Source organism: Drosophila santomea, chromosome 2R (genome assembly GCF_016746245.2).
Source record: "Drosophila santomea strain STO CAGO 1482 chromosome 2R, Prin_Dsan_1.1, whole genome shotgun sequence".
In the NCBI taxonomy this organism is placed as follows: Eukaryota; Metazoa; Arthropoda; class Insecta; order Diptera; family Drosophilidae; genus Drosophila; species Drosophila santomea.
The window spans coordinates 6,461,140-6,474,223 of record NC_053017.2 but is presented as its reverse complement, the minus strand read 5'-3'; the positions used below and the strand labels follow the sequence as shown (position 1 = coordinate 6,474,223).

General features: G+C 44.9%; 3 protein-coding genes across 3 annotated transcripts; all 3 read left to right on the top strand.

Moving 5' to 3' along the window:
- Window positions 1-153: 153 nt before the first annotated feature.
- On the top strand, window positions 154-5,247 carry LOC120445098 (leucine-rich PPR motif-containing protein, mitochondrial). Its single transcript, XM_039625239.2, has 5 exons — window positions 154-389; window positions 843-1,368; window positions 1,431-2,739; window positions 2,800-4,521; window positions 4,587-5,247. The coding sequence occupies exons 1-5, from the start codon at window positions 250-252 to the stop codon at window positions 5,126-5,128; spliced, it is 4,239 nt and encodes a 1,412-aa protein (XP_039481173.1). The 5' UTR covers window positions 154-249; the 3' UTR covers window positions 5,129-5,247.
- A 676-nt stretch (window positions 5,248-5,923) lies between these two features.
- On the top strand, window positions 5,924-10,387 carry LOC120445298 (pre-mRNA-splicing factor CWC22 homolog). The gene is made up of 3 exons (XM_039625601.2): window positions 5,924-6,622; window positions 6,847-8,152; window positions 8,218-10,387. The coding sequence occupies exons 1-3, from the start codon at window positions 5,924-5,926 to the stop codon at window positions 10,215-10,217; spliced, it is 4,005 nt and encodes a 1,334-aa protein (XP_039481535.1). The 3' UTR covers window positions 10,218-10,387.
- A 1,241-nt stretch (window positions 10,388-11,628) lies between these two features.
- LOC120446319 (40S ribosomal protein S26) lies at window positions 11,629-12,425 on the top strand. The gene is made up of 2 exons (XM_039627234.1): window positions 11,629-11,782; window positions 11,866-12,425. Exon 2 carries the CDS (start codon window positions 11,874-11,876, stop codon window positions 12,216-12,218), a length of 345 nt encoding a protein of 114 aa, XP_039483168.1. The 5' UTR covers window positions 11,629-11,782; window positions 11,866-11,873; the 3' UTR covers window positions 12,219-12,425.
- Window positions 12,426-13,084: the final 659 nt, after the last annotated feature.

The following is a 13,084-nucleotide window of genomic DNA, read 5'->3' as shown; positions in this document are numbered from 1 at the left end:
GTTTTCACAAATTGAATTCAAAATTGGTTAAGCTGGCAGATAGAGGGCGCTATGCATTGCCCGAATATCCCTTGGCTTGTGTCGCCGCTAGCCGGGTCACTAAATTGATTCGTTTTGGTCACACCGAAAGAATCGATTGTCGCAGACAAATATCGATAGGGCCGAACAGACATCGGTTTCTGCCGCACTCGTGCGAACGTAATTTTAATAATAAGCTCAATTTATTAATTAAAACCGAACGCTTCCGCCATGGCTTCCATCCTGAGGACGGGCAAACTGCTGCGCTACTTCGCCGGCTTCACGCGAAACGTGCTCGTAAACTCAGTGCGCGAGAACGAAACCAGCAACCTGCTGAACAATGCGCCCTGCATGTGCGGCCAGTTCCAAAAGTGAGTAAAAGCTGGCCACAAAGTGCCGGCATTACGCAATGCAGTCGAGTATTTATGTAAATAGCGGGGAACCATCCACTTTTCGACGATTGAAACCCGAAAGGTGGCGGACCCGCCCTCAGGATCATCGCAATGGCAGTCGACTTACATCCCACGTATTTACATAACCTCATCCGGATTGGGAGCGCCTACTATGTGCTCATCCAATTTTGGCCTTAGTCGAGTGCTTTTCTTGTAGCAAGTTGAGCTAAGTGTGTATACCGGAGCTTAAATATCTTATTTTTATTATAGAAGCAACACGATTCATCAACGATTTAGTTTCAAATTAGGATCAGCCGAGCTGATCATCAGAAAATAGTTTATAAGTCTTTTATTTTTTTTAGTTTTAGTTTTTTTCTTGTTTAGTACTGCATCTGAATGTTTTAAATATTTTAATTTTGTATATCCCTCTAGTGGTTTTGCAACGAATGCGGCGGCGAAAGCTGAGCTGAACTTGGATAAGCAGATTCGCCGGTTGGACCAGGATGTTCGCCGGATTGGACGCATCTCCCGGCGCGATCTGGAGGAGGTGCTCGATGAGATTCGCACGCACAGGACGGCCACCAGCTCGCAGTCGCTGCTGGTGATTCGCTGCTGCGGAAACCTGGTGCCGGAGGAGCTTCCTGAGGTCAGGACGGCCTTGGTCCAGGAGATCTGGAAGACGCTGAATGCACTGAACGTACCCATGGACATCTCCCACTACAATGCCCTGCTGCGAGTTTACTTGGAGAACGAGCATGGGTTCGCTCCCACCGATTTTCTGGCGGAGATCGAGGCGAAAGGCATCGAGCCCAATAGGGTGACCTATCAGCGGTTGATTGCTCGCTATTGCCAGCAGGGAGACATCGAAGGCGCCACTAGGATTTTGGAATTCATGCGTGCAAAAAGTCTTCCCGTCAATGAGAACGTCTTTAATTCTCTTATCCTGGGTCATTCGCAGGTGAGTCACACAGAATTACACGGTAATCATGTGTTTTATCTACTTTTTGAACAACCCTTTAGGCCAACGATTTGGAATCCGCCAAGGGCATCTTGGGGGTAATGAAACAGGCGGGCTTAGAGCCCAGTGCTGACACCTACACCACTCTCCTGTGCGCCTTTGCCCGCCACGGAGACCTGTCTGCCCTGAAGGAAACTTTAAATGAATGCGAACAGAAGGAGATCATTTTGTTGGACAAGGATCTGCTGGACATTGTGTACACCCTTACAGTCAACGGAAATGGCGAACACGTTGATGAGGTGCTGCCCAAGCTCCGTCTCTCGCCTGGCTTTAATCAGGATGCAGTGAATGTGATCCTGCGGCTGGTCAACAAGGGGCACGAAGATGTGGGACTAAAACTCCTTCGAGTGATGCCCAGAGGCAGTCGTGTGAACGGCGAACCCGTTGATGTCGGAGCCTTCTTTATCAGGCAGATGGTTAAGGCTAATAGGCCAGTGGAAAAGATCCTGTCCATCTGCAAGACCCTGCAGTCCGAGGGTCTCAATCCCAAGGCTTTGACTATTGCCACTGAAGCTGGCTTGACCAATGGCGTGGTCAATAACGCCCTACCCTTGCTGCAGGAAATGAAAAATGCTGGTTTGCCCATCAGACAGCACTACTTCTGGCCTCTGATCTGTTCCGCGGAATCTAACCAGGTTTTGGAAATCGTACGTCGCATGCAGCAGGAGTTTTCAGTATTCCCCAACTCCGAAACGGTCAGAGATTATGTCATCCCCAACTTGAAGGAAAAGAACTGGGAAAGAATCGTCACCTCTTTGAGGGATGCTGGAGTCCCCAACTCCACTGCTGTCACCTCGGCCGTCTATTCCGCCTTAGTGACCCACCAAATTGCCGAAGCAGCCAAGATTATGGAGAAGAACAGGGCCTACTATGTGCCCTTCTTGTTCAAACAACCACTAATTCTGGCTCTCAGCCACACGAACGATTATGCCTCGTTCATCCGATGTGTTCGCCAAATTCACGAAGGATTGCAATTTAGGCAAGGCAAGGAGGACGAAGTGGAGCAGACAGAAGGCGGAGCTGCCGTTCCGACGGAGCGCATCACTCCCGATGTTGTTGGTGGAATTGTCCAGGAGGCAACCACTTATTTCCGACGAGATCGCGGAGCCACGCTGGAGAAAATCCTCAAGGGATTGGTCAAGCAGGGATTGTCAATTAGCAGTGCCAAAGCCACCCAGCTATCCGAGCAGTTGGGTTCTGAGTTGACTCCAAAGATTTCTGAACTTTTGGGTAAACTGAGCTCTGGAGAACTGGAACCAGTTCCTCTTCCAAATAGCGGCAAGAGAAGCCTGGATTCACTGTCCATCGATGGTAAGTTATGGCCCCTTTTGTCGTTGAAAATGATATCTAAGGCCTATATATTTTTTTCAGAACTCGAGCGATTCATAGTCAATGTGGAGGCTAAGGGAGAAAATGCAAACAATATCAAGAGGCAACTTCTGAACGCCTGCTTCCGTTCCCAAAACTTGGAAAAGACCCTCCAGGTCATCGAGAAATTCGAGGTCGAAAAATTCCAGATCCCCGTTGGCATTTATGCCCAGCTCATCGATCTATACACGCATCACAAGAAAAGCTCTGAGGCATTGGAAAATTACGGCAAACTTAAAGCGAAAGACGCTACTTTCCAGTTAGATAACTTAAAGGCTGTTCGTCTGGCAGATCTTCTTTTGCAAGAGGAACGCGCGGATGCAGCTTTTAAGGTACTGGAGGAGAACAAGAAGGATGTTCCTATTGCTGAGGCCGAAGGAAGCTTTAATTACGTGAGCACCGTGTGGAGAATTTTGAACTCACTAGCCGAGGCTGGTCAGCCGGAAAAGCTGCATAAATTATTTGATGCTCTTGTGGGTGCCAATTATATTGTGCCCACCAATGTGCTGCTGGGTCCTCTGATCAAGGTTCACTTGGTCAAGGATGATATTCCCAGGGCAATCGAAGCTTTCGAAGAGATTTGTCAAAAGTATAAATCCACCCCTTGGAAGAACGAGCTGGCTTGCCGCCTAATACAGAAAGAAGATGCTACGAATCTGCAAAAGCTAACCGACTTAAGCACTGGCATCCATGGTGAAGTAAACAGCCTTTACGATCTGGTCTTCTCCTTTGTGGAGTGCGGCCGTGTAAGGCAGGCCAGGAAGATTCTGGAAACCCCCGGGTTGCGTACCCGTCCACAAAGAATCAGCAGTGCATGTGATCGCTACAAGAACGAGGGACTACTACAACCCCTGGAAGGTCTTATTGAGGCAACGAAAGACCTGGGACATATTGACAGGAACAAGATTTACTACACCCTCCTTTTAAGCTACGACAAGGCAGATGAGGCAGAGAAGGCTCTTGGATTGTGGACTAAAATGCAGGAGGAGAATGTGACACCGAATGATGCTTTCCTCTTGAAATTGGCCGAAATCCTGAGAAGGAAAAATATTGACGTGCCTTTTGTGGTGCCAGAGACCCAAAAAGAACAAACCAAAGCTAAGAAAAGCAAGGCAAAAGATGCAACTACAACAGAAGCTGCAACAGAAACTCCAAAAGTAGCGGTCCCACCCAAGGAGAAGCCTGCGAAAAAGGAGCCAGCTAAAACGGAATCAGTAAAGCCAGCCAAAACCGCCTCCCACTTGGCAGGCTTTCGAAAAGCAATCCTGGCCAATGATCCTGATGCAGCCATTTCGCATAAACAAAGTGTTCTAAGTGGTGAGAAAGTTGGAGCCTTAGACACCTCTCGACTGATCGAACTCCTGGTTCGAGCAGATCGCTTAACAGAGGCCACTAAATATGTCGAGGAGCTCCTGGGAGATAAGCTGCACCCACAGCCCAAGATCTTCAAGTTTTACCTGAACAAAATTGCCGCTGCAGGCGATTTGGAAACACTGCAGAGAATTGGCAAGCAACTAAATGAGGAGCAAAAGCGTGTGATTTCTTTTGACAATCGATTTTGCCATGCTAATATAGTGGCTGGAAAGGCGGAGCAGTTCCTCAAGCACCTGACCACGGAAATTGAGGCAGCCAAGACTCCTGAGGAGGCAACCAAGCTCGCCGAGAAGTTTCCACGCGGAGGAGCCGTAGGCATTTTGGAAAAACACCCAGAATTGGTGCCGCAGTGTAGGTCTTCAGAATTTGGTGCTAAATCAAGTGCTAAAATTATAAATATTTCATATAATTTTCAGATCAATCCCTCGCTGAGAAGTTTGCTGCTCACAATCAACTAGGGCCCATGAATGTCCTATGGATGCATCTCATTTCCAGTGGTCAGGAGGCGGCTTCAAAAGAGATTTGGGATAAGCACCTGTCCAATGCCCCAAGGCTGATGTTCCAGCGCGTTTTGCAGACTGCTCGCGAGCAGCAGGACGAGAAACTGGCCTCCACAGTCATTTCCCAGCTGAAGCAGAGCAAAATCTCCGAGGGAGCGATCGGAAACGCGTACTCCTGCCTCATCGACATCCAGACTACCAAGGGAAACTCTGACAAGGCCATGGATGTGTTGGCCAATGCCATTAAGGACGTCTCCCTGGAAAACATCAACAGGACAGCTCTGCTTCGTTTGAAGCAGGCGGTGGAAGAGAAAGCCCAGAAGTTCCCCTACACGATCCCCGAGAAGCGAACGAAGGCCGACGACTCCAGCTCGTCGTCCTCTTCATCCTCCAGCGACGACGATGTGTCGCCTTCGGTACCCGAAACCGTTCCACCCAAACCGGACAGCAAGGCTTAGAGACTTCAGTAAATGGTCCTTCGTTAGTTTAGCCCGTCGTGATTAAAGATTAATTTTAAAGTATTTACTATGGATAAAAATTTGTAAACTAAAATAAATCTAGTTGTTTTGTTGCGAAAGTCGCAGTTATTCTTTTAGGGATTACCTGAGCGATAAAGAGTCCCTTCCGAGACTCGGGATTGATTTCTAATTTAAAATTGTATTCTTTAAATCGTTGCAGCCACCCTCCCAAAACAAATCATCAAATTAATTGAAAAAGCACAATTAAAAGCACCAAAAAAGTTTTTTTTTTTAATTTCATGTTCTTTTTCCCGGGATCCTTGATTCATTTAAGGTAAGATTTTTGAAATTTCTACAGACTTTGGTTCCCATAATAAAATTTAATACAATTTGTAACAAAAAATTATATGCATTTATGTTATATTATATTAAATATTTGTTTGGTACTTCTTAAGTAAATTTCTTCACCCAGTGATGTTAAGATAAATCATTCTTCATTAAATAAATAATACAAAAAAATACATATATTACATATCTTGACCCTGAGTTAAGTCAAATATTAGGTATGCAAATGATCACGACACGATAAAAAAATGTAATGTCATATTTTTAAATTGATGTCAAATGACGTTCCTAATCTAGCACTTGAGTATTAGCTTACATTAAAAAAATATGTATATTTTTTTGTTTATATAAATTCGATTTGTGTAAGGGATAAGCACTATCGGGGACTATCGAAACTTAAACGTCGATAAGTTTTCGAATTCCAACGCATATATCGATAACGTCACCAGTATGGTAGTTCCCAGCTCTAGTTCTATCGCCGCGTTGTGTTTTTTGCGGCAGAGTTTTTCATCGTTGTTTTCCCAGAAAATTTCCCGAATTAAGCGCGCGATGGGGGAAAGCGAAGCCGAGAGCGATTCGAGCAGCAATTCCAGCAGCAGCGACACTTCCAGTGGCAGCGACAGTGATGCCAGGAGCGAGTCCTCGTCCTCTCAAAGTAGCGGGCGGGAGGAAGAGGAAGCAAAGCAGGAGGAATCCGCCAAAGACGCCAAGAAAACTGACGATAAGGCCAAGGGGGTGAAGAGAGTCATGGAGAGAGGAGCTGGAAAGGATAAGGATCCTGCTGAGCAAAAGAAAACTCCCGCGGAAGAGCCCCGTTCGGAACGCCAGCACATTTCCCATTCTGCTGGCGTGGAAAAGCAGCAAGAAGAAGCAGCAGCTGCTGCGGCGGAAAGCGAGAAATTAAATGAAGCGGAAAAAGTGGAAACACCTGTCCAACAAAAAGAGGGTGGAGAAGCCACAGGTGTGACGAAAGAGCTGGAAAGCTCCAAGACCCAAGAGGAACAAGAGCCAAGCGCTGCACGGGAACCAGAAGAGCGGGGGAAGGATGAAGAGCAGCCGGCGACCACTAATGGAAGCAGCAAGGAAGCTGCTGCTGAAACAGCGGAACCTCCCACTGCAGACCACATAGAAGAGGGCGAGATAACCGACGTAAGTTCTTAGGCATTCTTATGTTTTTCATGTTTGCTTAGGATTCAGTATTCAGGGCTACTATTTCGTCATGAATGAAATTCAATATGTATTTTATCAAAGCATATTAATTTGTAAGCATGTTTAACACTATTTCTTAGTTCAACGCAATCTTTGATGAGCTAGTTTTGTCTCGGAAAATCATACATGTTTATATTACATCATTAAAATTTTTAATTTTTCAGAAAGACGAAGATGACAAACTGACGAAAGAGAGTAAGAAACCCGTCGTGGCTAAGAGTCCATCCAAAGAAACCCATCGAAAACAAAGCCGCAGCCCGGATGGCAAACGGCGACGGCCACGATCATCCAGCAGGAGTCCGTCACCCAGCAGTCGTCGTCGACGTCGCTCGAGGAGCAAAAGCAGCAGAAGCCGGAGTCGCAGTAAAAGTCCTATCCGTCGGAGATCCAATTCATTGGAGAGAAGGCGTGTTGAGCGACAGAGACGTCATGAGGAGCGAGATAAACGTGATGAGGAACGAGCCAAGGAGCGAGAAAAACGCCATCAAAAGGGTGACAAGTCCAGCAGCACGCGTAGAGATGATTCCAGGGAAAAGAAGAGGTCGCCAGATCGCAAAAGAGATCGGTACTCCTCCAGTCCGGGATCCAAATCCTCAAAGGCCACTCGCAACCACGAAACCACAAATGCAGACAATGAAACCGTTACCGAACCGGCAGCAAAAATTACTGAGCGGCAACGAAAGACAGTGGATGTGTTGACCTCTAGGACTGGAGGCGCCTATATTCCGCCGGCGAAGCTGCGCATGATGCAGTCACAGATCACGGACAAAGCATCCGCTGCCTATCAGAGAATCGCTTGGGAGGCCCTCAAGAAATCGATCCATGGTTACATTAACAAAGTCAATGTAACGAATATAGCGATTATCACCAGAGAGCTTTTAAGAGAGAATATCGTCAGGGGAAGGGGCTTACTTAGCAGGAGTATCATCCAAGCACAGGCTGCTTCGCCCACATTCACCCACGTATACGCTGCTCTGGTGAGCATTGTAAACTCAAAGTTTCCGAATATAGGAGAGCTCCTCCTCAAACGTCTGGTCATCCAATTTCGTAGGGCGTTTCGACGTAATGATAAGTTGGTTTGCATGTCGGCCACTCGATTTATTGGTCATTTGGTCAACCAGAGGGTGGCTCATGAAATTCTAGCTCTAGAAATCCTTACCCTGCTGGTGGAAACGCCAACGGATGATTCTGTAGAGGTAGCCATCGCTTTTCTGAAAGAGTGTGGTATGAAACTGACTGAGGTTTCGTCCAAAGGCATTGGGGCCATCTTCGAGATGCTGAGAAACATCCTACACGAGGGAAAGTTGGACAAGCGAGTACAGTACATGATTGAGGTGCTGTTCCAGATTCGAAAGGATGGCTTTAAGGATCATCAGGCTGTTGTTTCGGAACTAGAGCTCGTTGAGGAGGACGATCAGTTCACGCATCTGATGATGCTAGATGAAGCCACTGAAACAGAAGATATACTAAGTAAGTTTATCTATGAAAAAGTTTATTTATATTCTATTCTTATCCTTTTTAACTTGTTATTTTAGATGTTTTTAAATTCGACGATAACTATGCCGAAAATGAGGAAAAATACAAAGGGCTGAGTCGCGAGATCCTGGGCAGCGACGATGGCAGTAGTTCAGGGTCTGGCTCTGGATCAGATTCGGATAGCGACTCGGACGGAGAATCCGGTTCTGATGCGGAAAAGAAAGCTGAAGCTGGTGACATTATTGACAGCACTGAAACCAATCTGATTGCCCTGCGTCGCACCATTTACCTAACAATCAACTCTAGTTTGGATTATGAGGAGTGTGCCCATAAGCTGATGAAGATGCAACTGAAACCCGGACAAGAAATTGAGCTCTGTCACATGTTTCTCGATTGCTGTGCAGAACAGAGAACATATGAGAAGTTTTACGGACTGCTAGCCCAGCGGTTCTGCAACATCAACAAGATCTACATACCGCCCTTCGAGGAGATTTTTAAGGACACCTATCAAACCACCCACAGATTGGATACGAATCGTTTACGGAACGTCAGTAAGTTCTTCGCCCATCTGCTATTTACCGACGCCATTAGTTGGGATGTGCTGGAGTGCATCCTACTGAACGAGGATGATACCACGTCATCGAGCCGGATTTTTATAAAAATTCTGTTCCAGGAGCTAGCTGAGTATATGGGATTGGGCAAACTGAACGCAAAGCTGAAGGAAGATGTTTTGGTGGAAAGCCTAGCTGGTTTGTTTCCCAAGGATAATCCGCGGAATACCCGCTTCTCCATCAACTTTTTCACCTCGATTGGTTTGGGTGGTCTAACGGACGACTTGAGAAGATTCCTAAAAAACGCCCCAAAAGCTGTGCCCGCAATAAATGCTGAAATTCTGGCCAACGCCGGGGGGAACCCGTTCAGAGATGGCTCTGCTCCCGCTGGAAATAACAAGATGGCGCCAACATCGTCGTCATCGTCGTCTTCGGACACCAACAGCGAAGACTCCAGTGAAGAGGACAGCAGTTCCGACTCTTCTAGTGAGCCTTCAAGCTCCGATTCTAGCTCGGAACCTAAAAAGAAACGCAAACGCAAGGACAAGGTTAAAAATAAATCTAAGAAATCTAATAAGGAAAAGACCAGAAAGAGCAAGGACAAAAAGGTGGAGAAGAAAACAAAGGCGGAAAAGGAAAGGGAAAGAGAAAAGGCGAAGAAAAAAGCAGAGCAGGAACAAGAAAAAGAGAAGCAGAGAAAGAGCAAAAAGGAAAAGGAGAAGGATAAAAAGCGTGAGAAGGAGAAAAAAAAGGCTGCCAAAAAGAAATCAAAGCGCAGAAGAAAAAGTCAAGAGAGCTCGGATTCCAGCGGCAGTGAAGACAGCGATAGGTCCTCCTCTGAATCGTCGTCCTCGAATTCTTCCAGCGAAGAAAGCGCCGCTGAACCTCAGGCAAAGATCAAGCGCCAGGAGAATGTCCAAAAAAATAAGTTTCGAGGAAAGCCTCAAGATAGTGATGAATTCAATCTAGAAGGTCCAGGATCTAGGGAGTCGAATGGTAATGGCCAGAGACGCAGAGACATCTCAATTGGCAGAGAACGAAACCAAGAGAATTCTTCGTACGATAGAGAAAGAAACCGGGAGAGTTCATATGAAAAAGAACGGAAGAAACGAAATTCAATTTCCTACGATAGACAACGAAAACGGTATCGATCCCTTTCTTATGAAAGACCACCAATAAGAGAGAATTCTACTCCTCGCGATAGGCGGGTTGGGAGTAGTCGCAGTGAAAAAGACAGCCGTCGGCGTGACGGTTCCTCCAGAAACGAGAGGCCAGATCGCGGAGAGCGTTCACATCGTGGCGAGAGGTCAAACCGCGGTGATCATGAAAAGGATCGCAATCATGCCAAGGAACGGGAACGGGAGAGGGATCGTGATCGTGATCTGAAGGGACATAAGGAACGTAAGAGAGAACGTGACCGGGACCGTGTTCAGTCCCGTGAGCGTGACGAATCCCGTGATCGGTCGCGAGGAGAGCGTAACTCACACCGCTCCAAGGGACGCAGCTGAATCTGGAGTCTGGATACCGTGACGTGACTAACAAAGGCATATGAATATTTGTGTTAAATATTTTACTTTTACATGTGTACAAAGAAACCCCACTAAGCAGATAAAACAAAAATAAATGTACAAAATGCAAATTTGAACAAATCGTTTGACTTTTTGTATTACATATAATATCTATTACGACTTACAACTTACAATGGCAAAACTTTCAAATGAAGAGAAACCAATCTTCAAGATAGATACAACAAAAAAAAAGTAATTTAAAATACCAACCAGATTAAACGCTAAAAAACATTTAGCACATTTTTAAAAATTTTTTTTGGGGCGTGACAGATTTGGTCTCATATATTAATATATTCCGGGGCTGTATCTACGTCTGTCAGCATCATCTCGGTCAATAAGCATTCTTAATCTTAATTTTCGAGAATACAGCGTTTATACGGACAGACGGACGGACGGACCAGAATGACTCGGCTAGTCAGTTATATATTAATGTTTCAATTCAATTCTACGAATTTTACTACACTAGTAACGGGTAAAATAAATATCGGGATACCGACTATTATCGTCCTCCTCCTTCCTAAATATCGTCCACAATTTGTATATCTTGCCTTAGAAAAAAAAACTTTAAATCGATCCTAACCGTTTTCCTAACTGTTCACGCCTATTTTAAATGAATTATTTTTTGCGATTAAAGATAATAGGATTGCGCCTATCTATACAGATTTGGGCCAAAACATTTTAACGTTTTCATCAATAATAAAAAAGCTGCAATTACATTTAATTTTTTTTTAAGTTTTGAATAATCCGCTCTTCAGGAACTTGTTTTTTTTGTTTACATTTCTAACAAGATTTCTAATAGTAAAGTCAAATTATGCGACTTAAAGACTTTTTTTTTATTAAAAATTTTTCCATAAAAATATATTAAAAATAAAAATATAAATAAAAAAATAAAAATAAATTCATAACTTAAAGATAAGCAGATAGCAATAAAAACAAACGCAAATTTTGCCATAAAAATGAAGTTTAAATTACAAATAATAAATTCGTAATACTTATAAATAAGGAGATTGCAATAAAAACGTAGTAAAACCCTTAAGATAAAACATAACAGTAAGCCTTTTATGGACTATTATTTATTAATTTTGATAATATGACCCGGTAAGAAACATGGGCACTCAGTGTCGCGTTGCCAACTTATAATCAGATTAAAGCTGTAACTAGCTAAAAGACATGGTAATATTCACAACCTTAACTTGTTATATTACATTTTTTTAAGGATATTCCCGTATTTTTAATTTTAATTTAGTTGGAATGGATTTTTGAAAAATATTAAAATTACCGATCTTTTTGAAGGAAAATGGGAGGAACGTAGAGAGCAGCACAGCTTTTACGGGAAAAATTGGCAGCCCTGGTTACCAACCACGCTGTTATCGCCGGCTCGGTATTTTTTAGCCCGTTTATCCGAGTTTCGCCGGGTGTGTCCACACTATTTTCTTTCTTTTCGTTTCCCGAAACGTGAACACACGCGGACTTCGCTGGGCGGATTTTGAAAATCGATAAATAAGGTAATTATGGCAGCCATCCGCACCGCAAACGCAGTGATAAATGCTAATGGACGTGCAAACTGTTTCAATCCACTGAAAAACAGCCGGCAAGATGACCAAGAAGCGCCGTAACGGAGGACGCAACAAGCACAACCGCGGCCATGTGAAGCCCGTGCGTTGCACCAACTGCGCCCGCTGCGTGCCCAAGGACAAGGCTATCAAGAAGTTCGTCATCCGCAACATCGTGGAGGCTGCTGCCGTGCGTGACATCACCGAGGCCAGCATCTGGGACTCGTACGTGCTGCCCAAGCTTTACGCGAAGCTCCACTACTGCGTGTCCTGCGCAATCCACTCCAAGGTGGTGCGTAACCGATCCCGCGAGGCTCGCCGCATCCGCACGCCGCCACTGCGCTCCTTCCCCAAGGACATGGCCCGCAACAACCAGAACAGGAAGTAGAGGTCTCGTCCAGACGATGAGGAGCACTGGGTGCAGCCCCTGACATCTTTATATGGAGTCTACCAGTCTAGCCGGAATCCCGCTTCAGTGCGTTCCGTACTGGGAGCGCGGAATCGCCAAGATAAGCAGACGAAATATATGCATCCAGTTCTTTTTTAATTTGAAATAAACAGCGTGCTTCATTGGGAAACAGCTACTACCTACAAATATGTAACTACTTCTAATTTGGAACCACGCGAGACAAGCGTCTTGGCTTCAAATCTACAGCGTATTCGGTGTGTTGCCTCCACAATCACTACCAATTAATTGGAATTATTGTTCGAAGAACGAGATCACCAACTAGACCCTCCAGAATGCAGCTTTCCATGTAGTGATGGAGTCCGGCTTTTTAGCGGGCTCTTCCAAACAACCGTACTTTTGATAAGGAACGATCCGAAGGCAGATTAAGTTTCACGAAAAGCTAGTTCACTACAATCACCTACACTTGCTAGCCATTACCACACTTAATCATAAGTAAACCAGATAAAGGAGATAATTTACATGGACTGGACTGCCAGTGACATCGAATCTTGAGTGAGGCCCGCTTGAAAAATATGTGCGAATAATGAACTTAGGTAACCATTTCCATTCCCAATTCCCATTTATTACCATATCATTGCTTTTACATCGACAATCCAATTGGCAATGGACAATCCAAACATAAACCAAGCAGATTATTAATTCTATATGCAATGCAGAGGGAGTATAAATGCAGGTGATTCCTTAGCAAAAGTTCTTATTTTCCAAATGTTAAAAATGCTCGATGCTTAAGTGAGGTGAGTTTAAGGAACAATAATAAAAAGTTAATGCGGTTTTTGAATATATAT

Excerpts from the sequence above, each read along its gene's own strand:
- LOC120445098 (XM_039625239.2), top strand. The coding sequence starts at position 250 with ATGGCTTCCATCCTGAGGACGGGCAAACTGCTGCGCTACTTCGCCGGC. Across the intron at positions 1,369-1,430 it reads TTATCCTGGGTCATTCGCAG|GCCAACGATTTGGAATCCGC; the intron begins GTGAGTCACACA and ends ACAACCCTTTAG. Across the intron at positions 4,522-4,586 it reads CCCAGAATTGGTGCCGCAGT|ATCAATCCCTCGCTGAGAAG; the intron begins GTAGGTCTTCAG and ends TATAATTTTCAG.
- LOC120445298 (XM_039625601.2), top strand. The coding sequence starts at position 5,924 with ATGGTAGTTCCCAGCTCTAGTTCTATCGCCGCGTTGTGTTTTTTGCGG. Across the intron at positions 6,623-6,846 it reads AAGAGGGCGAGATAACCGAC|AAAGACGAAGATGACAAACT; the intron begins GTAAGTTCTTAG and ends TTAATTTTTCAG. Across the intron at positions 8,153-8,217 it reads TGAAACAGAAGATATACTAA|ATGTTTTTAAATTCGACGAT; the intron begins GTAAGTTTATCT and ends TTGTTATTTTAG.
- LOC120446319 (XM_039627234.1), top strand. The coding sequence starts at position 11,874 with ATGACCAAGAAGCGCCGTAACGGAGGACGCAACAAGCACAACCGCGGC.